General features: G+C 39.7%; 2 protein-coding genes across 4 annotated transcripts; one reads left to right on the top strand and one right to left on the bottom strand.

The window, feature by feature from the left end:
• Positions 1-472: 472 nt before the first annotated feature.
• Positions 473-3,401, bottom strand: tspo (translocator protein). 2 transcript variants are annotated; one of them, XM_065954866.1, is made up of 4 exons: positions 3,381-3,401; positions 1,853-2,028; positions 1,624-1,762; positions 473-1,499 (listed from the first exon to the last, which is right to left on the bottom strand). In XM_065954866.1, exons 2-4 carry the CDS (start codon positions 2,023-2,025, stop codon positions 1,326-1,328), a joined length of 486 nt encoding a protein of 161 aa, XP_065810938.1. In that variant the 5' UTR covers positions 2,026-2,028; positions 3,381-3,401; the 3' UTR covers positions 473-1,325. The 2 variants fall into 2 exon arrangements, with proteins under 2 accessions (XP_065810938.1, XP_029134831.2); XM_029278998.2 differs by lacking the exon at positions 3,381-3,401 and adding an exon at positions 2,730-2,940.
• Positions 3,402-7,863: 4,462 nt separating this feature from the next.
• On the top strand, positions 7,864-24,760 carry frs3 (fibroblast growth factor receptor substrate 3). Of its 2 annotated transcripts, XM_020642471.3 has the most exons (7): positions 7,864-8,194; positions 11,582-11,707; positions 11,838-11,926; positions 12,052-12,238; positions 13,815-13,976; positions 15,502-15,623; positions 15,711-24,760. In XM_020642471.3, the coding sequence occupies exons 3-7, from the start codon at positions 11,861-11,863 to the stop codon at positions 17,031-17,033; spliced, it is 1,860 nt and encodes a 619-aa protein (XP_020498127.1). In that variant the 5' UTR covers positions 7,864-8,194; positions 11,582-11,707; positions 11,838-11,860; the 3' UTR covers positions 17,034-24,760. The 2 variants fall into 2 exon arrangements, with proteins under 2 accessions (XP_020498127.1, XP_065810933.1); XM_065954861.1 differs by lacking the exons at positions 7,864-8,194; positions 11,582-11,707 and having other exon boundaries at positions 11,831-11,926.
• The last annotated feature ends 2,572 nt before the right edge of the window (positions 24,761-27,332 follow it).

The raw sequence follows: 27,332 nt of genomic DNA, 5'->3' as shown, positions 1-27,332 counted from the left end.
AAGGTATGCAGATCATAAGAGCTTTGAGTGAATGCACTTTTTTTAGTACAAACCTAATAAATTTGACTGACTACACATGGATCAGGCAGGTTCTTTTGCAAACAGTGACACTCCTGTCCAGAGGGGTATACCACGGAGCGAGTTCATCATTCACAGGCTTTCTTTAAGTACGCTGGCTAGTCAAAGAGAAGTCACAGTTAGAGCTATCACATATACCAAAGCTGGTTATGACCTTCCTATTTTAACTTTGACTTTCTGCTTTAGGCTCTGAGCCAATCACATTAAAGAGGGCATTTAGTGTGTCGTGTGACGCTTCTACCACAATAAAATCAAGCATCAACATGTGTTCTTCGGTCGGACTGATATAATGAGAAGAGGTGTGGAATATAGAAAAGTGATTGTTTGTTGTTAAAAAAAAACCTTCACATCTGCTGTAGAAAAGGACTGTTTTGGTTCATGTACACATTAGTAGAACTGTCAATGCATCTTTATTTCTAATATGACAACTTCACACTACAATTCATAATTTCAGCGGTATAATCAGGCACAGTAATTTTTGTAATGCTTTAACTTAATGGAAATTATTGTGGAAATAACTTCAGTATCAGGGAAAGTCATTTACTGACTGAAATCTATTGAATAAGATTCATTTTTATCATCGGTTTGTTCATTGTACAATCAGCCGTGTTAAACAGACTTAACAAAATATCATGATTAAACATAAACATGCATTTCTTCAGATGAAGTGCTCTAATCATTCTTTCACCGTGGGTTATTATCAGCTGAAATTAACAGTGAAGTTTAAATAAAGCAATCAGCTGATAAAAAAGAGCAGAGTGAGACTGGAGGGGGGTCAATTAAATACATCACTAAACGTGCTGTGATGAAGACGATATGTTCTACTGTAAGAGCATGGCTTTGTTCTGTGATATTACGTGAACATATTACTTAAGCTGAAGATCTAAAAGCCCACAGGGAACATTTCGATGTAATAGTTAAGAGAAATGAAGCAATTTCACAGCTCTTTTAAAGACGTAAAAAACACAGAAACTTTCGGCTCAACAGACCTTTAATCTTGCTTTGTGGTATACCCCTGGGTGTGCTCTGCTTCCTTATGAGGGCACAAACAAGTCTGCTGGACTAACTCTGAAGTATCGAGTTTTTAACATTGCATTTTCCACATTTGTCATCACATTTGCAGATATTGATTGATCTTTGAAAAGCTAGTATTGTAATTTCAACCTTGAGAGATATCAGTAGTAAATTGAAAATCAAAGGCTTCTAAACATTATAGTGTATTTTCTCAAAGCATAGAGAATGGTCTCCTACTCTTCTTTTTTCTCAGGGTTGTCTCTCCATATGCAATAATTCAGGGTAGTGGCAAGGCACAGCCATGACAGGTAGGGCGCCAATAGCATTGAGGCTGTGCGGCTGATGGGATACCAAGACGCCATGGTTGCTCCGACAGTCCCGGTGAGAAGCACGATCTCAATCAAAGCCTAAATTGGACAGAAAGGGGGTGTTCAATTAATATGTACAATAATCAGCTGTACCATATGCTATATCCTTTATAAACTTCCTTTTAATTGTTCAATAATGATTACATCTATGTATTAAACTTGCCAATTTCAGCTTGTGTGCACCAAAGAAGATGGGAGTCCAGGACCAGTTCAGAGCTAGCTGCAGGCCATAAAGTCCCAGTGGAACCAGTGCATCCTCAGTGAAACCTCCAAGCTCTCTCCAGACCAGATAGGAGCCGTACCTGTGTGACGAAGTTTAAGAACGCAGGATCATTAAGATTGGAAGGTTTCATCAAGTAGAATAAGTAGAAACATTTCGCCGTGGAGCTTACCCCATGCCTGTATATAGACAGGTCCACACTACAGGGAACGCTGCATTGGGTGGTCGCCATGATGGTTTCTGCAGGGTTTTGTACCAAGTCTTCACCTCTTTGCGTGTGACGTAACCTCCATATAGCCCTCCCAGGTGTGGCAGGGCAGTCATTCCAAGCATGGGCAGCCACATGTTCTGAGAATAATAATAATTAAAAAAAAAAGTCATATCACAGCTGCATGGCAAAAAAAAATAAATTCCAAACACTTTTTGTTAATCATCAAAGTGTAAAAGAGAATGGTGAGAGTGAACTAAGCGTGTGGACCCAAACAAGGTCTGAACAAAGCTCAGGTGGTGAAATCTGAGAAACTTTTTTTTAAATTTTAAATCTGAATAACAACTTAAAATGCAGACTGATTTGAAAAGTCTGCACTTTAAGTTGTTATTCAGATTTAAAATGCCACTTGAGTAAGGTCAACTACGGTAAACTTTAGAGCTGTTTGCAGCCATATCACTATCAAAACTCCTGTTTCAGTCGGACTCTGCTTATCTGAGCAAGGGATGTGTTTCTTGAAGATGTGCGCCCAAAAACCTCAACTCATGTGCTTAAGGAAACCCAGCAGATAGACTTAATGCGCGAAACGAAGAGTGTCCTCACAAAAGTGTCCTCTCTGCTTATTTTTTTAGTTTTTGAATTAAGATGTCAATAACAGGCTACTAAAGCAGTTTATAAAATGACCAAATTACTTACAACATCACAGACAGTCGTGCTAATTTTCATGCTAATCTTAAAACATTGTGGAGCACCTATTTCAAGGCTCATGAAAGTTTCGTAAGCTTTAAGTCACCGACAAAGACAATATCATTACACAACATCAAGTGTAACCCTCGCTTACCTCTCTTAACTTTCAGGTCCTCTGCGAAGTGTTGGTACACAGTATGTATGTTGATCTGTCGGACTACACACCTACCATTAAGTCTAGATCCTGAGCGTGCTGCTGTATTGTGATATAAGTTTGTTGGACGTGCAGGGTAGTATCTTATCTGTGTGGTCAGCAGCACAGTCCTCTGACACTCCCAGAGAGAGAGAGAGAGAGAGAGAGACGAGAGAGAGAGAGAGAGGGAGAGAGAGAGAGAGAGAGAGAGAGGGAGAGAGAGAGACAGAGAGAGAGAGAGACAGAGAGAGAGAGAGAGACAGAGAGGGAGAGAGAGAGACAGAGAGAGAGAGAGACAGAGAGAGAGAGAGAGACAGAGAGAGAGGGGGAGAGAGGGAGAGAGAGAGAGGGAGAGAGACAGAGAGAGAGAGAGAGGGAGAGAGAGAGAGAGAGAGAGAGAGAGGGAGAGAGAGAGACAGAGAGAGAGAGAGACAGAGAGAGAGAGAGAGACAGAGAGGGAGAGAGAGTCAAACACACGAGTAGAGAGCAGTGGTTAGCAACGACCGTGGTTAGCGTTGTTAGCAACAATGGGTCGCCAGGATAAAGTCAAGAGGCGACTGACAGTCGGTGGAGTAGTTTGTGAGCTGAATAAACAATGTTTTATAACGTTACCGTAGTCCAAAGGTCAGAAAATCTATTCGCAAACGCGTCTTCACTTCCTGTTCGGCCGCATATTTCCGCGTTGCTTACAAAACACAAACAGCTGGATACGCAGCAGCAGCAGAGATTAAACACCTGTCAAGATAATTCTCGCCTTGCTCCCAGCGCTCGCTTATTCTTGGACGTGTTACCTTTATAGAAATACGAGAAACCCATAGACAAGGGTGGCGGCCCCCATCAACCCTCAATGGGGCCCCCCAATGTCAATTTTTACATGTCAATTAATTTAAAACATGACAAAATCTGTCATGAAATCATGAAAACCAGAAATATGTCCATAATAATATTTGATCACTGGTATATGTTGAGTTAAATTTGAGACATAATTGACTGTAATTGTTTTTGTATTCTACAATTTGGCCCCCTGGCAGTGAGAATTAAGTGAATGTGGCCCTTACTGTGACCAAAGTTGCCCCATCCCTGCCATAGACTGTACATTTTGAACTCTATTAAACCCCTAGTTTCAGCATGTTGTTTGGGCTAATTACATCATACAAATACAACACCAGTTTGTACTCATTACCTGCTACAAAGCCCTGCACTGTGAACATCTGGAACATATCACATGGGCTACTTCATTCAAACAACATTGACAGTAGAATATTTTCCAATTTTTCAAGCTTTCTGGGTGTTTTGGGATTAGTCCGAAGGTATGCTTCGATGTGCTTGTAAGTGTAACCACATTAAACTATTACATACCGTGTCCTGAAGATGACTTATGGACACAAGACAAGAAACCACTGAATGTCGCAAAAGCAATATATTTTTTAGGGGTGTTAAGCATATTTAATTATAGGCAATATCCACTATGTTATGAAATCAGGGTTAATTAAAACATTCTGTTGAATTTGTGTTGTCTAATTTTTTTCCAAATCGTTCAATTTTATGTGACAACCATCACAATAATGCTTGAGCATCCAGGATTGCTAAGATGCTGAGAGGTTTTAAAAATGTTTTTCGGCATCTGGTTTTTCTAACAAATCTAGTGACTTCACTGCAACAAAACACCTTTTTGGTTATTAGGCAGGAGACAGTAACATAAGGGTGTTGTAATAAATCCATCTTTAGAGGCCATTTATTAAATCTTTACGGACTCATCTTAATTATAAAGGCAGTAAACAGGTGTTTTATTGGAAGATGAATACAGGAAATGTGTCCCCGCCGTGTACAGTATAATGAATTCATAATTGGAAATTTTATATGGGGGGGATACAGCCTTCTCCACAGCTACCCCTCTCCCTCTGGAACTCACTCCCCACATGTTTTTAACACTGCTCTGACCCATCTACATTCAAATCACTACTCAAGACTCACCTCTCCAAAAGAGCTTTTAATGTTGTGATGTGTGTTCTGTTTATCTGTGGCTTATATGTTGTTGTCTTTATGACCTGTGTGTAATGTTTGTTCTTACTGTTCTGTCTTGATCTTTCTTTCTTTTTGAACAAATGCATGTACAGTGTCTTTGAGTTCCTGAGATCCTTCTTAGCTTGGCACCAATACTACAACTGTAGATTAAACTAATATTTACAATCCTATTAAGTGCACCATATTTACAGTCTTACACCTATCAGCAATTAAACAAGCTTATTTTATGCAAACTTTCCAAAAATCAGTGTTTCATGTTATTATGTAGGCCTACTTAAAGTGATGTAGAATTTTAATGAGACATATTTTTAACATAACCCTAACCCTAAAAAGATGATTATAAAGTGATTAATCTCAGTTTCTGCTCTCTACTAGTGAATTTTAGAGTAGGCTAGTAAATGAGGGAGTCAATTTTGAGACAGACAAAATAGTCATATAGCTGCCTTTGCTGGTTGTGTAGGACACATAACCTGCACGTAACCTTGAATTGCTGTCCTTAAACTCGCTCGGTATTACACTACTGGAAGCGCCATCTGACGTGAACAATAACTCCATTTGACACTTCCCATAATGACATACCTCACTCAGTTTTCAGAGAACTGGGGTTACCCTGGTCACCTAACATTCTTGAACAACCGCTTTAGTGAGTACTACTGTTAAGCAGGATATTTAGGGTTAGTTTTTTTTAGGTCTACAGGGTTTGAAAAGCTGGTATCTTGGTCAGAGCTAGTGTAACTGGTTGTGACTGGACTATGGAGGATGTGTCTCTAGTGTGAAGTCTGTTTACACCCCATTGTGTCCTGAGGACAGATTGAGACCCTTGTTGCCCAACGGTGCACCGAGGGTGGCAATGAAGGAGGCCTTATTTCTGGAGAAAGGAGCCATTATGGCAGTTTCTCAGTTGAAGGCTGAGATAGCTTTTTTCTCTACATATTTCTTGTTCCCCTATAAATCAGGAGGTGTGAGGCCTATCCTGGATCTTAAGGTTCAGTAGAACTAGCAGATGTGGTATCAAGGTCTGCATTTGGATACCCGAGACATGACCACCTGCATGTCGTAGGAGTACATAGCAGCTGGCCCACAGAGCTGATGCTACTGCACCAATAACAACAAGATTTTGCTGCTGCTGGGCATGATGTCATCTCTTGGTATGTTTGGGTCTCCTTATATCCCCAGTAACGGCTTCAGTGGCTCAAGCTGCATCCAAGCATCAGCAGCTCTTTAGGCTGCACATGACTACCCAGGAGCTGAGGGACATGAGGGCCTTCTGGAGTTCTCTATGGAGGATCCTAGGCAGTCAGAACATTGTTTTTAGTTTTTGCTTTAGCCTTGTCACTTAGCGGCCCAGCTTGTACATTTATCTCTAACGGCCTTCGCGTCCTGTGGTAACTATAGCAAAGACCATTAGAGGGCAGTGCATGTACAAAATAAAAATAGTAGTCACTGGATGTAGCTCTGATTCCGAGAGTACGTCTAACTGCAGGCCCAGCTTGCCCCATTGTTTGATGATGTTGCTGATCTCCAAAGGGAGATGAGTAATGTCAGTGTGGGTGTTATAAGTACTTAACTACCCTTTAATTTGGCAGTGAGTAAAAATTGTCTGAGAGTTTCGAGCATAGACTGTGGAGTTTTGAGGTGGAGTCTGTAAAACAATGGCAAAGCTGGGGCTGAGATCTTTGCACATACTCACAAAACTGTGAGTTACATCCAGTAACTAACGCAACAATCACTTAAAAGCCAGCAAAATCCTGCAGGGGATGATTATGGCCATGAGCTGCGAAGCTGACACATGGCATTAGCTTGAACAGAGTGCAGCTTGTGAATAGTTACTATTGGGCAGCGTGGCAAATTGCAGCTTGTATATAATTTCTACTGGGTATGTAAACAGAGTGCAGATTGTGAATAAAATTACTACTTCTATAGGCGGCAACTTTCACATAAAGTTATTGTCATACCCATATTCAAAATCAAAAAAACATGTCACCAAAAGTTACTGGAATACTTTAAAACATTAAACAATGAAACATCCATGATCGATTGCAGCATTAAACAAATTACCCACATGCACCCAACAGCTTCGTAGAATTTTCCTTTGCTGAGGCATGGATGTATTTATAGTGCTGAGTACGGTGGCCAGCAAGAAGCCCCACTAATATGTTTACGCTGTTAGGTCCTCAACCCTATTACAGAAAGTATGGTCTTATTTTTTTTATTCTAAGTCCAACAACACTGCTGTGACTAATGTGATAAAGGTGTTGTGTCTTTTGGGCAAGCATCATACTCATAAAGCCAGATTTCTTCAGTTTCTTCCAAACAAATCATTATTTTTTTATTGAACTCCAGACATTCGATGAATCATTCTGTAAAGTATTGAAGAATAAGAAAGCTTTAAAGACATCCATAAGGACTATTTTTTTTATATTGTTGACATTATTGCCGGGTGACTTATTTTGATAATTGTTACTTTTCTTTTTCCTTTATTTCCCCCTAAATGATTTATGTTATTGTAATGTAATTTTTCAGTTTTTTTGTTTTCTCTGTAATTTCTCTGTAATTTCTCAATTTAAGCTATTCATTTATGAATGGTCCTTTCTGTAAGGTTAGTTGAATGTCTCCCTATACTTACATGTTGCTGTGTTGTGTGAATTAATTGTAAATGTAATGTGTTGATAAATTGTACTATTTTTTTAAACTATTTCAGCCTTTATGCTAAGCTAAGCTCAGCTCTAGAAGTTTAGGCTATTCAAAGTAGAAATATGAAAGTGGTATAAACCTTGATGTCAAATAAAAGAGCAGATTTACTTTATCCTCTCTGTCAGTTTCTGTTGAGCACAAATTTACTGCAAGAAGATGATTTAAAAAAAAAAAACTTGGACAAAAACAGATAAAACAGTGACTTGATCACTGGAATAACAATTCATGCAAATGAATGCCTGAATTCACACACAGAGCAGAACATTCACAGCAAAATCATTGACAACTGGAACTGCTACAGATGCTCTTGCCTTGTAGATCATTGGGTTGTTGTTTCTTTTTTTTCTTTTTTTTTCCCACCTCCCCCTGTCTGTCAGGCAAGCACACCTTTCCTCTCTGGTCCTCCAGCGTTCCTTACCTTCTTGTCGCTTCTTTCAGGCTCGTTGTCTGGCGGTGAACTCTCACCCCAGCTGCTTGGGAAATGTCATACAGGCAGAGGCCCGTGCTGCAGTAGGGGGGCGTAATAGGAGGAAAAAATAACAACATTTTCACTGCTCTCACTGCATCTTTTATTCGCCTCACTGCCGTGCAAGTTCCACATCCCGCTACAACCAGCAGCAGACCGCCGCCACCGACAACCACTTGCAGTCTCACAGCTTATTTCGCATAAGGGCTAATATAAAAAAAAAAAAATCCGTGCCAGACATGTGAGTAGCAAACCATCGCTGTCTTACCCGTTTACCGCTATGTACTCACGCTATTGTATCCTCACAAAAAAAAAATAGGAACAAATGGTCATTGAGCATTGTCGTTGTGTATTTAGTGTCAGTGTGCTGGTTCATGGTAGCATGGTTATGCCGGGGAGTCTGTGTACGTTGATGGGCAGATGAAGCCTCGCTGTCGGCTTGTTTTGGAGCTCTGCGTCGGCTTTGCTAATTGAGCAAGCAGGACCGTGATTCTTCAGCTCAAATTAGGGGGAAACCCATTTTACTGGTTGTGTTTGTAAAGTGTGCATCAGAGGCATTTTTTTTTTCCTGCTCGCATTGTGTGTGTGTGTGTGTGTGTGTGTGTGTGTGTGTGTGTGTGTGTGTGTGTGTGTGTGTGTGTGTGTGTGTGTGTGTGTGTGTGTGTGTGTGTGTGTGTGTGTGTGTGTGTGTGTGTGTGTGTGTGTGTGTGTGTGTGTGTGTGTGTGTGTGTGTCTAGCCTGCCATCTCCAGTCAGATGTGGAGGCCCAGGTTAGAGCTCACACAATGCGGCGGGGTTGATCTAAAATGTGTCTATAGGTCTGTGTGAGGTTAACAAGGAGCAGGATTCTCAGGCTTAGCATACAGCCTACCTGGTCATTCCTAAAGACTCTGTCTACTCTGTTTACTGTCTAAGGCAAAATTAAGGAAATGAAATGTCTCCTTCGTACATTAGTTTTACTTGTCATTCACTTGAGTTTTAGATGCACAGCTATTCATTTCTAAGTGTGTGATTCCTAATCATTACGATACAGGAACATCTCTGTAGCCCTACTTAAAAATAATGTGTTTACTATTCTTGTAATACATTGAAGAAGCCTGTTGGATTAATTGTGATTGTGTGTCTAAAAATGCTGTGCACTATTTTGGTTGCATAGGTCTGACATTTCTCCTTCAACGAAGCCTACAGTTTTGAGCCTGTATCCCCTCTAAATGTGACTCTTCAAATCATACTGCAACATTGAAATCATTTTTCCAGCCAAACATGAATAGGATGATATTTATATAAAATCAACAAAGGGACTGGTATTGCCTTTTTTATGGCTGATAAACAATCCTCAGCTCTAATGCTGTTCGGTGTACCAATTGTGGCATCTTTTCTACTAGGCTCTTATTTCATTCTTATTTACAATTAGGAGTTATTACTCAAAATTGGACAGTTAGGGTGTTGTGTAACATGTGAATAAAAAATGAATGTGATGATTTGAAAACATAGGAAACCCAAGATTATAAATGGCTCGAACAAAATATCACATGTTGAAACTGAGAAATGTCATTCATGACAATTTAATGCCACCACAACGTTTAAAAAAAGTTTAGACAGGGTCATATTTACCAAAGCTGTGGAATCACCTTTTTTTTAAACAACAATCGTAAGCGTTTTGGGAACTGAGGAGACCAGATGCTGTCATTTTGGAAAGTGGAATGTTTGACCATTTTCGCTTAATGTACGATTTCAGCTGTTTGACAGTTCGGGGTCTTCTTGGTCTTATTTTACGTTTCAGAATGCTCCAACATTCAATGGGTGACAAGATGGGACTTCAGGAAGGCCAGTTTAGTGGGATGCTGTGGCTCAGTTGGTAGAGTCATCATCCTCAACCTTCGATCCCCAGCTTAACAACATGTCTGATGTGTCCTTGGGCACGACACTTAACCCTGCATTGCTCCCGCTGCTTCAGTGGTGTAGTATGAATGGATTAGAGCTTTGGATAAAAGCGTCTGCTGAGTGAATTGTAACATTGTACCCAGACTCTTTTTCTACAGAGCTGTGCTGTTTTAATTTTCATGTGTAGATATTTACTGAAATATACAAGGCACAGCGTTGTCTGTCTGGCAGTATATGTTGCTCTGAAAACCTTTGACATGTCATTCTGCATTATTATTACATTCAAAATGTGCAGGTTACCCATGCCATGTGCACGTATGCACCCCCATTCCATCATAGATGCTGGCTTTTGAACTTAGTGCTGATACGAAGCTGGATGGTGCTTCTTCAATGGTGACACGGTTTTCTCTTTGCATGGCAGAGTTTCAGCTCTTGTCATTAGTGAATGCAGCAATGAACTGTGTTCACAGACACTGGTTTTTGGAAGTGATCCCAAGACCATGGAGTGATGTCCACTACAGAGTTCTTTCTGTCAGTCTTTCACAGAGTGGGGAACCCTCCCCATCTTTACTTCAGAAAGACTCAGCCTCTTTGGGATGCTATTTTTTTTTACAGAATCCTGTTGCTAACCTGTTGCAAGTAAATCTTATTAAGTCAGGTGTTAGCCATTTTGGCACCCTAGGCAAGAATATAATTTGGGGGCCCTCCCCATGCACTGCATCATCTCCAATTGGTGAAATGTAAAGAAATTAAACTCACTAGTAGTTTTAAATATATTACATGCCATACGTTAAATCAGAAATCCGACATCATATGGCTTTAAGGGGGACATGGCCCAGACCTCCTTAGGGGTCTGATGGTTTCTCCTCCAAGACAAAGTGCTGGTGGGATATTTTTAATGCACCCTGTGCACTAAAAATGCATCACTGGAAATTTGAAATGTGTAAAATAAATATACCCTTTAGTTAGTTAGTTTATTTATTGACTTAAATTGGAATTTTGTGCACTTTGTTAACGTAGTTTATTAATATTATTTTTTGTTTGTTGTGTTCACTCATTGACACTCAGAGTGCACAGATTGTATAAACTCTGTACACGCTATTTAAATTAAATAGCCTTCATGTTTTTAGCAATGGAAATTTGTGTTTATTTACTTTACAACCTCTATCATTTATCATCTATTGAACCAGCCCCTTTCTGTTTTTTAAGCATGTCACAACTTCTTTAATCTTTTTTTTTACCACTGTCCCAACTTTCTTGAAACATGTTGTCATCATCAAATTCAATTTTTCAACTTTTCCAAAAGTAATTACTTGTTTATCGGTTTCGAATCAACACTCTCTTTTTAAAAATGTTCAAACAAATTTAGGATTCCAATGATTTGCCAATCATCACATTCTGTTTTTATTTTCATTTTAAACAATTTCCCAACTTTTTTGAATTGTACGTTTTGTTTAAAGTCGCTGAGGGGCAAGTAGAAGATCAGAAAACACTGGCTGTAACTGTCACTTAATTTCTAAGCCATAATATTTTCAACGTTCTTTATCTGTCGTTTTTCTAAGGCTTTTCTCTGGTTGGGGATAGAAGAGAGATGAAAGGAAATACATGAGGGTGAAGAGGCATTGTGTGCAACATGTTCAACATCTTACAGAATGCCAAGCCCACCTGCTAACATTGGCAACATTTATTTTAGATATGAGTTTGATATAAGGTCGGGTAAATGTTTGTGTTTTTCATGGTTTCAGGGGGGAGAAGATGATGCTTCTCTTGAAGATGTCAGTCCAGCAAACTAACTGGCTTGTGAGGACGATGCCCGGTCTAAGATCCTGGGACTAAGGCGTTAATCCCTTCACACTGATGGCCTGGACTGAGTAAGAAGTTTGTGTGTGTGTCTGCTCCCTGAAGTGGGCGTTCAGTATTATTTTGTCTGATATTGATAACTGTCTTTAAATTGCTGAAATTGTTAATGGAGTCAGGTGATGAGATCTCCTTTAATGTCAGGTTTCAGCTGGCCTGCTGAAGCTATGGGGAGCTGTTGGAGCTGTCTGTACAGAGACCCCATCAGAGACAACCATCTCACCAAATTTAAGGTCAATAATAACAAATTCAATTCATTCTGCTACTCTCTTGTTCAGTAATTTTTTTTCTGGTCATAACTTTGATTAATAAACTGCACTCACATGTTCTCCTCTTCCTGTTACATTTATTGTCCCAGGTCACCAATGTGGACGATGAGGGCAACGAGCTTGGTTCTGGGATCATGGAGCTCACCCAGACTGAGCTCATTCTTCACACACGTAAGAGAGACGCCATTCGGTGGCCGTATCTCTGCCTGCGCCGTTATGGCTACGACTCCAACCTGTTTTCTTTTGAGAGTGGCCGTCGATGTCAGACCGGGCAGGGTAACTATTCTCTGTTTCTCTTCCTCAGTAACTTAAATGTTAATGCCGTATTTAATGTATCTTATTATTCTACATTTATATTTTCTATTTATATGTACATTTTACTACTACTTACTATTTATTTAGCGACTGATCCATAGGCGGATCCCCGCATGGACAAAGTGGGCAATTGTCCGGGGCCCTGGCAAATGGGAGTCTTGGCCTTAAGATTTGTTATTATATGAGCAAGAGAGCAAGCTGCAAGCTGCAAGCTGCAAACAGCTGTTTCTACATGTCAACTAGAACTACAAATTATTTGATGTAAAAAAAAAAAGGAACAAATGAACCACAACTTGAGAGACAGCTCATATGGGTCATAATTTCAGGACATGAGTCAAGATCTTTTAAAAATAAACTTTATTGTCTGTCTCAACATTGTTGTAGTAGATTGTGCAAGGACCATATCTTGCGCAAGAGGAAGTTCACGTTCCAACATTTCATTTTTTCTCTGTGAAGAACCCAGTCAGGGTTATAGTATTTTTAAGCAATAAATAGCAGAATTGTTATTTAAGTGCGTAAGTGCAACCAAACCCTGTATGCTTGGGGAGGATACAGTGTGTAATATTTCCTGTGTCAGTAGGGGTCCAAGGCGAGTTTGTGTCCAGGGCCTGTGGTCATTATAATCCGTCCATGGACTGAACTAGTGGTGTGAAGAATGAAAAAAGAGAGCCTTGTAGAAAAGTACAACCCTCAGCAGAGAGGGATGGAGGGGTTTCCAAAGCTATTTGACCATTTGAGTATCCTGAACCTTCAAAATTTCAGAAGTGAACTTTTTAACACTGGTCTATTTTACTTCAGTTACCATATGCCCCCTGCACAAACGCAGTCTGTATGCTCCTTGCACTTGCTCTTTGTATAAATGTATTTTTCGCCAAGTGATGAAAAATTCCTGATTTTAATTTTTTATAATGACTATCGTATTTCTGAACATTTGTTGTTATTGCTGTTATTTGTAGTCAAGTGTGACTACAAGCTGTGAGTTTGGTTCTTTTTCAAAGTCATCTAAAACTTCCTCTACTTTGTACCAAAAGTATTAATGTACAGAGCTGCACAGTTGTTTATGTTTTCATCGTTTAACAAACATGCTGATTGAGTACTTGTAAACAAGGTCAACTGGAAAAAGGTCTAATAGTAACTCACTGAAAGGGGGCATATCACCACCTAATGTAGTGGAGTCAGACATACTTCTGTCAATAAATGGATTCTCCTCTGGTGCTTGTCCACTATTGTCCTTGTTATTACTATAGCTTAACTGTGCAACTAAACACACTGACTGTGAAAAAATAATATTGTAAAGGTACATATATTCTAAAGAGTGATTTCAGCATGAATTAAACACGTCACTTGTGTTCATCCATGCAGTGTTACAGGACAAGGGGCCTCCATCATTTACACCTTGTAATGTAAACTGTATGCAAAAATTTCACTTTTATTTAATTGTCAGAAGCAACTTTGCCTTTCTATTTCAGCATTTTGGGGAACAAATCTCGGCCCAGCAGTGCTGATGTTTTTTTTTTTTTTGTTCTTGTTTGATTAGGAATATTTGCATTCAAGTGTTCCCGGGCAGAGGAGATTTTCAATCTGCTGCAGGAGCTGATGCAATGTAACAGCATCAACGTGGTGGAGGAATCCATGATGATGAGTCGCAGTGGTCACACACCAGAGATGGAGATGTCTCGCACGCCACAAACTCCCAACAGTGAGTCACAACAACACACACACACACACACACACACACACACACACACACACACACACACACACACACACACACACACACACACACACACACACACACACACACACACAGAGAGATGTGTAGTAGTAAAAGGAAGTAGAAAAGCTTTAAATACACACAGCTCAATTAAGTCTACTGTGCCACAGGTGCAAAAGTATTCAAATAAAAAAGAAAGCAGAACAGATATACAGCCTGTGTATATGGCCAGTTAGAGCTAGACAAAATGTTATATTGGTACACATTTTCATATTGAGATTTGAGCATGTCTGATTTTGTAATTTTGAAGCTGAACTGATACCACTCTTACAGGACAATACGCACAAAGCATCGGTGCACAGAGGTTTTTTTGCCCTGCAGCACAGTTATGGGAGGATTTCACCGCCTGCGTTTGCTTTGTGAATTAGACGGGGTCTTTTTGATTCTTTTGCACAGGTTTAGCAGGCTCAAAAGCTGCACAATCCATTTGTGAATGAGGCCCTGAGTGTGCGATGCTGTACGATCGTGATGACACCATCAATTATATTTTCAACAGTGACCAGCCCATATTGGCCCGATAGTATAAGTTTAATAACAAATATCAGTCACACTATTACAATGTTATGGTTAGCTCTTCTGTACAGATTAGAAGTTCATTGTATGTTATTGGGCATCTACTGTGTCGGTGTCAGTGTTAGAGCTGTTTATACACTATTCAAATGATAATTATTTGTTCCTCTTGTCCTTCATCAGTCAATTGTCTCTATGGGCAAGATGCTACAACATAACATTCATAGCAGATTTTTTTAATCAGTGTGTGAGTCTGTGGGTTTGTGAAGTCATTTACCATCTGATACGTCTTGTTTTTAATGGATAATTTAACAGTGAGCAAAGTGACTTGAAATGAATTGATGAATCTGCATTTTAATTGTGTTCTTACTTAATACTTAAGTGGCGCTTTATAAACAGTTAATAGGATTGTAAACCAACTCTGGCGTGCACTGGAATCCAGTGTAGGGATTTGAGAATGGGGTTGATGTGTTTGAGGGTTTTCTTGGTCCTGGTTAAAACACCTGCAGCATCATAATGTACAAGCTTTTGGGTCCAGAAAAGAAACTACAGCTTTGCAATAGTGTAATCAGCTTTGAATTATTTCATGAACTAGTTTAAAGTGTCTGAGCGTGATAGAAAATAAAAAAAAAAAGGGTAATGAAAAGGAATCTGAAACTTTTGCTTAACTTTTTTCAAAATAAGTTTGTGTGGATTTATTTAATTTTTTATGCATACAAAAAAAGATAATTTAAAGACTTTGCATCATGCCTTACTTTGTTATCATTATTTATATTCTAATTGAAATAATAAGTCTGAAAAAGCATTAGCAAAGAACACAACTTCCCTGAGATACACTTTGGGTATGTCGTGCTTTCTGAATTGAAACTCCATCATTTCAAATGCTAACATGCAGATCACTGTCCAATGTTTATCAGCTGTCACATAAATGTGTTTGTAGCTCCGGGGTTCCCTGTTCAGGCTTTCCCCAACGGATACCCTGGTTATCCAATCAGGGGTGATTCCTCTCAACCCTCTCTTGCTGATGATCATGGACATAGCCTCATGGGTTTGGAAGACCAGGTAAGACATATCTATGACATTGATAGTGCACCGTTTTTTTTATAGCTTTTTCCTTACATGAAACACGTTTTTATTTTCCCCTAACAGACCCACACCTATGTAAACACTGTTAGTATGGAGGGGGATCTCTCTATGCGCCACTGTGTGCACTCTTTGCCTGAGGTGAGACCCAGCACCTTCCCAGAGACCGCACGGGGGTCTATGCCTGTGGGGGGCCAAGGGAATCTGCAGTCCAATCTGAGGCACTATCCCCTGGAGGAGCACAATGACCCTCAGGTGTTCTTACAGCCAACCTCTCAGGAGGTCAAATTCATGCTGGGTCCCACACCAGCACAGCGCCATCTGCTGGAGAGAGAGAGGGAGAGAGAGAGGGACAGGCATGGGCACAACCCTCACAATCTTCAGCCAGTAGAGGGTGCAACAGGCTCAGAGACAGAGGGGGATGAGCCTTCGATGCACTTGTGCAACTCTCACTCCTATCATCATTTCCACCACCATGCACACCGGCATCCAGGCCTTGAGCATCCGGACAGCTGCCAAAGTGGAGAGTTCACCTACGAGAACATCAATGACCTGAGGAGCGGTAGGAAACAGCGGCTGAGTCCCAGCAGTGTGTCGCAGTCTGTCGGTTCAAGCAGCAGCAGCAGCACGGGGGACAGTCACTCTCACTCCCTCCAGCACCTGCATGTCCACGGCCCCTCTTCCCTGCCTCCACAGGGCTACGCCTGCGAAAGGGGCATGGGTGGAGGTCACCGTCGGACAGCTCTTCTCAACTATGAGAACCTGCCTTCTCTGCCCCCAGTATGGGAGTACAGTGCCCTTCAGCGGGACGAGGAGCAGGAGGAGGATGATGATGAGCAAGAAGAGGATGAATACGAGGAAGAGGAGGAAGACTTTGATGAGTATGAATTCTCAGAAGGTCCTGGGACTCCAAACGGATATCACCAGGACAGTCGGGGCATCCACAGAGACGCCCTGCAGAACTATGTCAACACAGAGCAGGTCCAGCCGCCTCGGCTTCGACACGCCTGTCCCCCACATCCTCGGCCGTGTCAGCCAGATCAAGGGGGGCGAATATTTAGCTTTGATTTCCGCAGACGTTCAAGGTCAGGTGTGGGAGGCTGTGAGCACGGCCACATGCCTCCATCACGGCAGCTGAACTACATCCAGGTGGACCTAGATGGTGAACCTCCCTGCCAAGCCCTCGGCGGCGGGGTTGCCCAAAACCAGCCACAGCACCAGCGCCTACCACCCAAAAAATGTGGCCCGCAGGCACCCCGGCGCAGCGAATGCTACGCAGTCATCGACCTAAAGAAGACAGCTGCCATGTCCAACCTGCAGAAAGCTCTGCCTAGGGATGATGGGACTTCCAGAAAGACTCGCCACAACAGCACAGACCTGCCTCTGTAAACAGTGTTCAGACTGAAGAGGAGTGATGAAGACAGAGGAAGGCTTATTCGCATCTTAGCACACTGGACCCTTCACTGTCATCCATCCATTCAACTGTCGGGCTGACTAATACAGTAAAGGTACCTAATTAGAAACGTACTGAAACCTCTGTGCATATAAAAGGAAACAAGAAATCTCTGAGGAGAATTTGCCATTTTGTTCTATTTATTAGATATGTGTTGTGGAGCTCTCGAGAAATTTGCAGTTTTTACTGCAATTACTGTTTGCTGGATTAATAATTTAAAGATATATATAAGAATAAAATCATATATATGTATATGATTTTATGCCAATGACTGAGAGCAGAGACCTCAGTTTTCAGTGGAAGCAGTCATTGCCATACTGTTTGAGCAAACTTTTTTCTTCAACCCATCTCGTACCTATCCTCTAGTTTTTCTTATTCTATATGGTTCTTTATTTAAATACTGTGGGAGGGAAAAATGACACCCTATTTACAGAAGAAGTACAACTGTGGTTGGAAAGAAGGATGTTAATGGTTCATCCATAATAATGGCCAAAATTCATACCTCATCACAAGCATCAAAGCCTACCATTGTGGCTGGTAAAGAGAGCATTGTTTGTTTAATTATGCCTACAAAGCATTTTGCACACAATCCAATGGAATTGTATTTTATCATATTTTAGGAATGGTGTTGTCCAATACAAGAGATGAAATAAATGAAGAGAACATATGGATAAATATTCCAAACTGAACGACGGTAAAAGTAGCACACGTGGTTTTAAAAGGAGCTTCTTTCTGTCCGCATGCAGCAAATGAAAAGTAGCATATCATCTTTGATCACTTCTCCTGCCTGTCATGGTAGACTCGCAGGAGGTCCACGCAGTTTACGCTTGACACGTTGCACTTTTGACCCTGGGTTATTGAAGTGCTCACTCTCATTCCTCTGTAGCCACAGGGCTCCACCGTGTCCTTTTTACCAAAAGCAGGGGGCCAAATATCTCATTCCTAGTCAGCATTGTAGATACATGTTATTGACGTGTTTTTGTTAAGACATCAACAACCTCAAAGAGTGGCATTAAGCTATAACCTCACAGAAAATGTGCTGAATCTTTAATTTATTTGTTAGCAGCTGTGAAAGGTCTGTTTTAAAGGGTTAATCAAGTACATTGCAAAGACGTGCAGTGAAGTATTTGCCTGTTTAGTCAACCTCATTGGGTTGATATTTATTTATTTATTTCATTATTTATTTATTCATTTTTTTTCATTGTATTTTTTTTTTCATTGTGATGACCAGCGATTTTGAATCTAGTTGGTAATACGGAGACCAAAGTTTCACCTCAAATGATCACTGGTGTTTTACTGTTATTACTGTGCTGAATTATATTTCAAAGAGATAACTGTATGTACGTTTGAAGTGCCAAAACTTAATTGCAAACTGTATGATGACTAAAATCCAACCACCATAGGGGCAGAGGTGCATAAGGTCAGAACGATCAGCAGACATTTAAAAAAATTAAATTAAATAAATTCCAAGAAGAAGCATTCATTAACACTGCACATTCCTTACATCCACATGACAGCCCCCCCCCTGGAGCGAGATAATCACAGTTAGGGCGGTTCTGTGCTGCCACATATACATACCGCCAGTAGTCTCTGCAAGCTATACAGGTTCCTGTCAGAATGAAACATGTAACTAAAACCTCTGAGACTAACTTTACCATATTGTTCAATACATTTACTTAGAAGTAATTTTGTTGTGTTCTTCTGAGGCAACTTTCTTAGCAGTGAAACTATATTGAATATTTCATAAATTTGGCCATTTAGTTGAGATTTCTTTCTTGTCAAACTGGCTGTCTGGTAGGAGAAATAATGGAAGCACAGGCCCACTGATGCCATCATCTTTTTGTAACACTCGTATTTAGTTGATTTCAGCGGATCAAAGAATGTCAAATGCATATCATCATTTAAATAATATAGCAAGTCTTTCAATTTTGATCAACCCCTTGTTAAGTCTTTAAAATGTCAGGAACCAAATGCTCAGAGCTGTTTAATCGATATTATTAATTATAGTAGTATCTTATCATACCCTCTGCCTGGTTCAATAATGAGCCAGGCAAAATAGCTGAATTTACTGACAGTCCTCAGTAAGGAAGACAATGTCAGAGCACCTGACAGAGTGGAGATGGCTGGTGTATCTCACTCTGTACTAGAGCTCGACGGATTAATCCGCCAGCCAATAATAGCGGCCCATATTTGCATATCCAGTGACTATCGGTATAGGCTACTTTATCGCAGACGTGCCGATATTACTAGATTCATTCACCAGTCTAATAGAATTTCATATGAGTTTCAATGGTTTACACTAACAGTTCTTTTTTCACCAGCAGAATGTTGTGACCATCTTTTCTTCATGATATATCTTTTCAAGTGTTTGATAATTGCTATTAAGGGATCAACAAAAAAGATAGATCAAAAAAAGATATCAGACGATTTATCGGTATCCGACCTTTTCTCTTCCTAATATCAATATTAGTATCGGTCCCCAAAATCCTGTATCGGTCAGGCTCTGTACAACATCACGCCGGCTCTGATTTGTGTCACCCTGTCTTATAGAAATCAGTTTCAATCACAGTTTTGGTTAAACTCGTAATCTCTTAAACTACTTTGTAACAATTTCAAGATAAGGGTTTATTACATGAACAGACTGCTAGGCTGTTGTACCTGCATCATTCTTTGTACAATGTAATTATAAAAAAGTGGGCAGTATCAATATTGATTTAAAAAAAGAAGAATAATTATACCCATCCCTAAGCTTAACCGTTTCACCCTGCACGACAAGCATAACTTTATGTTCCTGAACCATGCACTAAAGGATTTTCCAGTTCAGGCCTGATGTCTTTGAAGGTGTGGGCTTCTGATTCCTTTAATCTTCTGCTGGTCATGCCAGTGCTCCTACTTTTGTAGTGGCTTTTTTTAAATTCTCTTCTCATCCTTTGGAAAACTATTGAATTTAGTTTGATTCATGGAAGTTGATAAGAACATTTTTGTTCCAAGTTTGTAAAGATTTTTGGGGACTGTATGTGAAAGTCAACCCTGGATCAAATTATTTTGGAAAAAAAATCAGTTTGCTATAGTCTGTTTACATTTTTCAGTCTCTCAGCATTACTTACACATTTTGTTTCACTGAATTTTTGTCGGTTTATTCGATTGAATTTCCACGCTAATTCTCCTTTCAAATTGTTAGGATGAAGTTGGGCTATCAGAAATTTGTGCCAACAATTAAATACAGCCCATGGTGCCATGTTAAAAAGCGTTTTTTGTCTAACATACAGTTACAATTTTAATATATATTTTTTTATGGTAAGATAAAAGTGGATTGAAAAAACATATGCTTTGAAAATACTCTCTTTCTAATGTGCTTCTTTCGAATGGAAAAGGTATTTCCATTTCATGGCTATTATTTACTGGCAGCTTGTGATTACTTTCTTCATTCCTTCATCGTACATTGATTAAATTATTGTATTGTATTATATGTAAATCAGAATTTCCCTGAACAATGTGAAGTCTTCAAAAAAGTTTGATTTGTCTTAATCCTGAACCTAGAAATTCAATATACAAGGATGTAGAATGGGAAAGATCTTAATAAATGAGCAAATGTTTTATCAGAGAGCAAATTCTTGATGTGACGTCATGTATTGTGAAACAGTATAAAGAGCCTTTTGTCTAGTTTTCCATGTGAAAAGACACACAGGAACTTCAAATTTCTCTGAATCAAAAGTTGATCATTATCATAGCTGATTGTATATTTCCAAATGAAAAAAAAATTCTATAAAACGACAGACAACTTTAAGCTGACCCTTCTGACTGACAGATGCTACATTGGAAGAGTATTTACATTTTTGCAATAATAGGTGAATTATTGTTTTGTTGATCTAAACCTGACCATGTGTCAAATTTAAATAGTAGTCCATTTAGCTGTGGCCTAAACATACTTAGCTGCTCTTCGGTGAGTCAGCATTCATATTTTAATTTCAGGGTACAACTTTTACTTTTCAGTCTTTAAAGTTCAAGTAAAGCTATGAAAGTAAAACAAACTAAAATGCCCTTTCCGTTGATTGTCAGAGACTGTTTGCTTACACTCACATTACCTGTGCCATATTGTAGTTCCTTAAATTAAAAACATGTTTTTGTAGTATGCCTTTCAAACTGGTGGCGATGGTTCATACAGGAATTAGAAAGTGTTTCAGACGATTTTGCAGATTAATGTGGTTTTATGTTCATTTAAAATAAAATCCATGTTGACACATGGACTGCTGCAGTCAACAGTGATTGCAGCATTAATACCATGAACCTCCTGCCCTGTGTTTACGAGTTAACAATACAATTAAGTTGTTAACCTTTCCTGTTTTTTTTATTGCTCTCAAGTTCAAAATTCAGCCTGTGAATCATAAATAATTGGCATGTCATCTCAAGTATTTCAATTTTGCATCTCCCAACGTATATGCTCAAGGCACATTGGAAAAATAATTATAGCTGTTCATTGATGTGATCTGCTCTGCTTGTACAATCTGCAGGGCGATAACTACTGTTGTCATTTAGTTCCCCAAACTAGATTTATTGAACATGTTGTTTTTACCAAAAGGGCTCGCTCTTTGTTTACTGTACAAACATTAACACGTACCTTGAAGTCAATTTAAAGAAATTTCTCACTGTGCCTTTCATATTCATTCCTCAAGCATTTTCCATACATATGTAGTGGAGGAGAAGCCTGTTGTTAAAAAAACATAAAAGCCTTTTACAAATGATGACGTTTTAAGGGGCTTTAATCAAAGTGGTGTCATTCTTCAGGTTGTTTTTCATATTTGAAGTTGTGTTTGTAAGAAAAGTGCCAAACTCTCTATTGTTTAACATCAAACTGTGTTTGAAAGTTGTCTGTTTATAATACTATTTTGACATATTGGACGATAATGCTTATTCTCTTTCTTGCACATTAAGAGATCGATGCCACTCTCATGTCTGTCCTGTAAACCTGAGACATATAAGAGATGTCTTTATCAGCTGCGCATTCATAAAAGGATCAAGGGAAATGGCTAGCCTGGCTAAAAATTTGCCCACCAGCAACCTTTAAACTTGAGAATGAACATTTTATGTCTTTATTGTAAACATCTTGGCTTTATTGCTTTTAGCCTAGCTTAAATAACTAACTGACGCCTAAATATGACACTACTGGCAGAAAGTTAGCTTAGCTTAGCAGAAACACTGGAATCGGGGAAACACCCAACCTGACTCAAATAATGCCAACCAGCATGCCTAATCTTACAAATTTACAGATCCTATCTCCTCTGTTTAATCCATTCTGAAGCCGTATTATAAGTAAAGTGTTACATTTACAGTGCTTTTTGGGGACATAAATTGACAGCAGAAACTCCTGAAGGTCGTTATGTTTGGTCAATTTGCATGGTGCTCATTCTCATTCATTCACATTTTTAAAGAATCCTGTATGAGTGGTGTCTGTTGAAATTTGTAAGAAAGCAAAAGGCTTATTTCCCCCAAATAATGAACTGTGTCTTCTAGGGTATTGCAAAAGCGAACTGAATGAACCGTCATTTGTTAGGATGACACGAAACATCATTTAAATATGTAGAGTGAAATGGCCAAAGTGAATGTGACTGAAAAAGGTATTAAATCATGACTAGTATGTTCTGTACCATATAATGTTCATTTTGAGTAAAGGCATTATTGTGTTGGTTACGTTATGGTCACGTGGCTATGGTGCACTCCATGACTGTGATTTGACATCAGCTGCATTTCTTCTTTAAGTGCTGGAGAATGTGAAGTTAGAATTTTATTTATTTTATTTTTCAAATCCTGTTCTCATTTGTAACCACTTTAAATGTTTAAGAAAATACAGATTACATGACTATATAAAGAACAGAAAGAAAAGCCAGCAACATAGTTTGCACATCATTGCTACACATCATTTTCTGTGGTTTTTCATGTCATCTCTGAAAAAAAAAAAAAACTACCACAGGAAATCATAACCCAAATGCCATACTGTAAAACATCAACCTCTTGTCCATGCTATAATACTCAAAGTATCAGAAAACTGTAATATCTCTTCTTATTATTATTAGTGTGAATTTTTGCAAATCATTTTGTTTGTCTGGTACAACAGTTTGCTAACCACCAGAGGGAGATGTAAATGTACAGGTCAGAGCTGTACATTTTTGTGACAGATTTGTGTACTTACATACAGGTTGCATTGGTCTAACTTTGTGACTTATATATCAATCTCTGAATTGACTTGAGTGCCAAATATGCTTGAGCATGACAAAATCTGGGACCTACAAGGAACTGCAGGTACTCCAGGTCTCCTCAAGTGAGACTCCAGTGACTCACTACTGTTGTAGACTACTTGCGATATGAATGCACACCTGAAGGTTTAACCATGCAAAATATTTTTTGCTGAAAGAGGAAAAACTTAATTTTGTTTCTGATTAAGTTTTTTTTTTTTTTTTTTTTAAATCAAAGATTTGTTGTATGTTTCTGTGTTCATCCATTGCTTATATAAATGAGTATGCAGTAATGGTCTTAACATGCTTCCATTAGAGGTGAATATAAAAAGCTGATTGGCTCCATTGAATGAACTGTCAAAAAGAAGAGTTGGGTCATTTCATTTTTACATCATTTCACACAGAAATTTGTTGTGTTATCTTACGACTTCTTCATCCTAGCCTGTCCCAAAACAAAATAAGCTTGACATAAGGTGAATTTTTTTCCATGAATTTTATCAATTATACAGTGTGGATTTGTCCAAAATGTACAAGTAAATGTAATTCTAATATTAAAATGAAGCTATGAAAATATCTTTTGTGCACTAAACGGTGTCTATTCTTTTTCTTAGTCCAATATCCAATTTCTCAAAGAATCGATTTACGTATTTGAGCAAACAAAGCATTTCCCCTCCAGGATCATGTGCCTCTATAGTACATTACATGTACATTTTTAACATTACCACATTTACCAGATATTTTTAAAGGTTTTTTCTAGAATATTTTTATACCAGAACTATCTAATCAACAACAACTACAGTACAAGGCCTAAACAAAAGTCTATAAGACATGATCCAGACCGCACATGATGATCAAAACTGATTACTCTGGGAGGCAAGATGCTTTGTTTGCCCTGGCCTGTTGGTCATTCTTTAAGAAAACACTTACGACAGCAAAACAGACCTGTTTAAATGTGTATTGCAATGCACAAACCATTGTGAGGTTAATCATTCACCCTCCATCCCAGCAGCAGAGAAAAGCTGTGCTGGGATTAAAAAAAAAGGATGTTAACTGTGTTAACACCACTCACAATAGATTACATTGTGCAGCTATTTGCAGCCAAACAATCTACCCAGCATTTATTGATAATTGTTGCAGGGGACACATACATATTAATCATTTTTGCTTTAACCAGAAATTAAATCTTGATTTTTTTCAACAATTGTTTTGCAGCTGGATATGAACTTCTTCTGAGCATGTTCTAACTGTATGCCAGTGTGTTAACAATTTAAGAGCATGGTCCTTGTTAGCTGTAGAGATTTACAGCAAACTGTAAATATATGCCTTAAATGGTAGTTGTTCTGTCTTGTGTTTGTAAGTTTGTCTTGTTTAATGGTTATTGAATAATTGTATCAAAAGCGGAACCTCACAAATAAAGCAGAGCTTTTATTGTTTCTACTCTCCTCTGCGTCACTAATGTTAAGTCTGGAGGTTTTTAACTTAAGTACACAATTATTCATTTTGATGCAACAAAACCCAGGTAGATAGACAATGCTTCTATGTGGCGTCATGAAACTCACTCCACACTTTGTCCTTTGAGGGTTGGATTTCTGTCTTCGAGGCATGCCAAATGTACCTGAAATATGACCATCTAAAATTTCCAGTCTCTGTGGAGTTTTTACTACAAACACTTCACTGTGTAACAAACAGAGAGTTTTACATGGGTGCAACCACGTGACAGGCTGCTGGATTGCACATTTAAAAACACAGACAGTTAAGACAAAAATAGGTTTGGGCTGCCTCTGACATGTAGAAGAGCCTGCTTCTTGGCAAGTTGCAGCAACTGGTTATATTTAACTTTACTGATGGCCCCTATTTAGCAGGGAAATGTCCCTTCTGAATATTGTAAGAGTATGTAGCCTACATATTGTAATTAGAAAATCTTGTGACCAACATGAGCAAATTGTTACCGTTAGTCAGCTCTAAATGTTTTCCATTTACCTAAAGTTGCTATCAACATATTTTTGAGGACCCACCCATGAGGCAGAGAGAAAAATGCCCTTTAACGAATCACCATAGACCTAACAGAGGAAGTTATGGCCTTTGGTCCTAAATGATGTATTAAGTCACAAGAGGTTCATAACCCTCTTTGCAGATGTACTGTAAGTGCCAGCACAAGCACAGTTTTGGATCGACACAAGCTTCAAAGCTGGCTGTTCCATATGATGGAAAAGGAAACCAGAAGGCTGTCCAACACCAACTGAAAGTCCCACTGGGGACCAATGCAGCTAACAACAGTCCTCGCCTTGTTGACTCTCAACAAGAAGCGCTCCACCAGTAGGCAGCTCCTGGTGCTGTAAAGCACCCGCAAACATCATGGCCAGACATGATCACACCCAGGTTGGAGGCCATGCAAACCTTGTCTGCCAACTTTTGCAATAATTCCAGAAAACCCTGCAGTGAGCTTGAGCGCAGTTCAGTGGCCCTGCTCACACAACAGTCAGTGAAACACACCAGATCATTTGGAGCCAGTAAGAAGATCTTGCATCTGTTCTTCTGCTCCACAATCCAAAGTGTCTTGCAATTCGGAGGCCTAGTCTGGTTCTGTGGCCTCTCAATCCAGCTAAGGGCTTGGATACTAAGACTCCTGGGTATCTGCTCAAAGATGGTGGGACACTGTATTGAGGGCTCTCTCCTCGAAAGCCGCACTAAGCACACCTTTAGACTGACTGGGAAGATTGTCTCATGTCCTACATAAGAAGGGTCTGAAGTATCAACTTCTGCCCTCTGGTAGATGTTTTAGGGAGCCAAACTGTACTGTAAGAGGAACAAGTACAAACACTCTTTCATTCCATATCACTGCTGAGCAAACAGTAGAGCAGAGGTGGGCCACACCCCACCCCACTCATTTCCAATCATTACCTGACCTTGGCTGCACATGGAATGTGAGCACTTCCCCATTTTCATAGGCAATCTCATTACATAATTTATATATTTTTGTCACTCCTGCACTGTTTCCACACTGTGATTTTGATTGTGATTTGATTGTGATGCGAGGATTTCTGAGCTTGTAATGCAAAACAAATAACTTTTCAAATGGACAAATAAGTGTTATCTTATCAAACCAAAACAGGGTCTGGAACTGGCCCAACAGAAACAGGATCAGGAATGGACTTGAAAGATACAAGATCTGGAACAAGCCAGTGAGGAACCAGATCGGAGACTGGCGAGAGTGGAATATGATCAGAAACTGACTAAACAGGAGTAGGATCCAGGACAGACTTTACAGAAACAGGATCCAGGCTGGCCAGACAGGAACAGAATAGGAAACAAGTCCAATCAGAAATGGATCAAAAACTGGCATGATATGAACAGGATAAGGCCGAAGAGGCCAGACAGGATCATGTTCAGGAACAGGCTTGACAGGAACCGGATCAAAAGTGGGCCTGAAAGGAACCGGATAAGAAGCGGGCACACAGGACACCAGATCCGGAGTGTCCAGCAGGATGCAGATCAGCAGGTACTGGATTAGGAGCAGGCCCAGCATGAGCAGGATCAGGAGTGGGTCGAGCAGGAATGGGATCAGGAACAGGTACGTCAGGAACAGGTTGAAGGAACTTACCTCAGGAATAGGGTCTGAAACCTCCTGACAGCAACATATTCATAAATGGTCCCAAAAGGAACAGTATCAGGTGCTGGACATATCATCTGGAACCAGTGACTCTAGATGTGATGGGATGTCATCTGGTCCTCCCAGCTCTGGATATGACTAGACTTTGTCTAGGTTTCTTGTTTCATGAACAGGGACAGGGACAGGCGCCAGTTGATCAGGAACAGGATCAGGAATGGGCCCAATAGAACAAGATCAGGAGCGGGCCCCATAGGAAAAGACTCTTGACATAAAGTAATGTCTTCAAGGGCCCTAGACTCTCATCCCGGGAATTCTGATATCAGATAAGAGGAGATGTCATCAGGGACCCTCAACAGGGTATCCTCAGGGACCCTAACTGGGATGATGTCAGGGAC

This window comes from Labrus bergylta, chromosome 5 (genome assembly GCF_963930695.1).
Source record: "Labrus bergylta chromosome 5, fLabBer1.1, whole genome shotgun sequence".
NCBI lineage: Eukaryota > Metazoa > Chordata > Actinopteri > Labriformes > Labridae > Labrus > Labrus bergylta.
The sequence above is the reverse complement of the archived record's forward strand: the minus strand, read 5'-3'. Positions and strand labels throughout refer to the sequence as shown.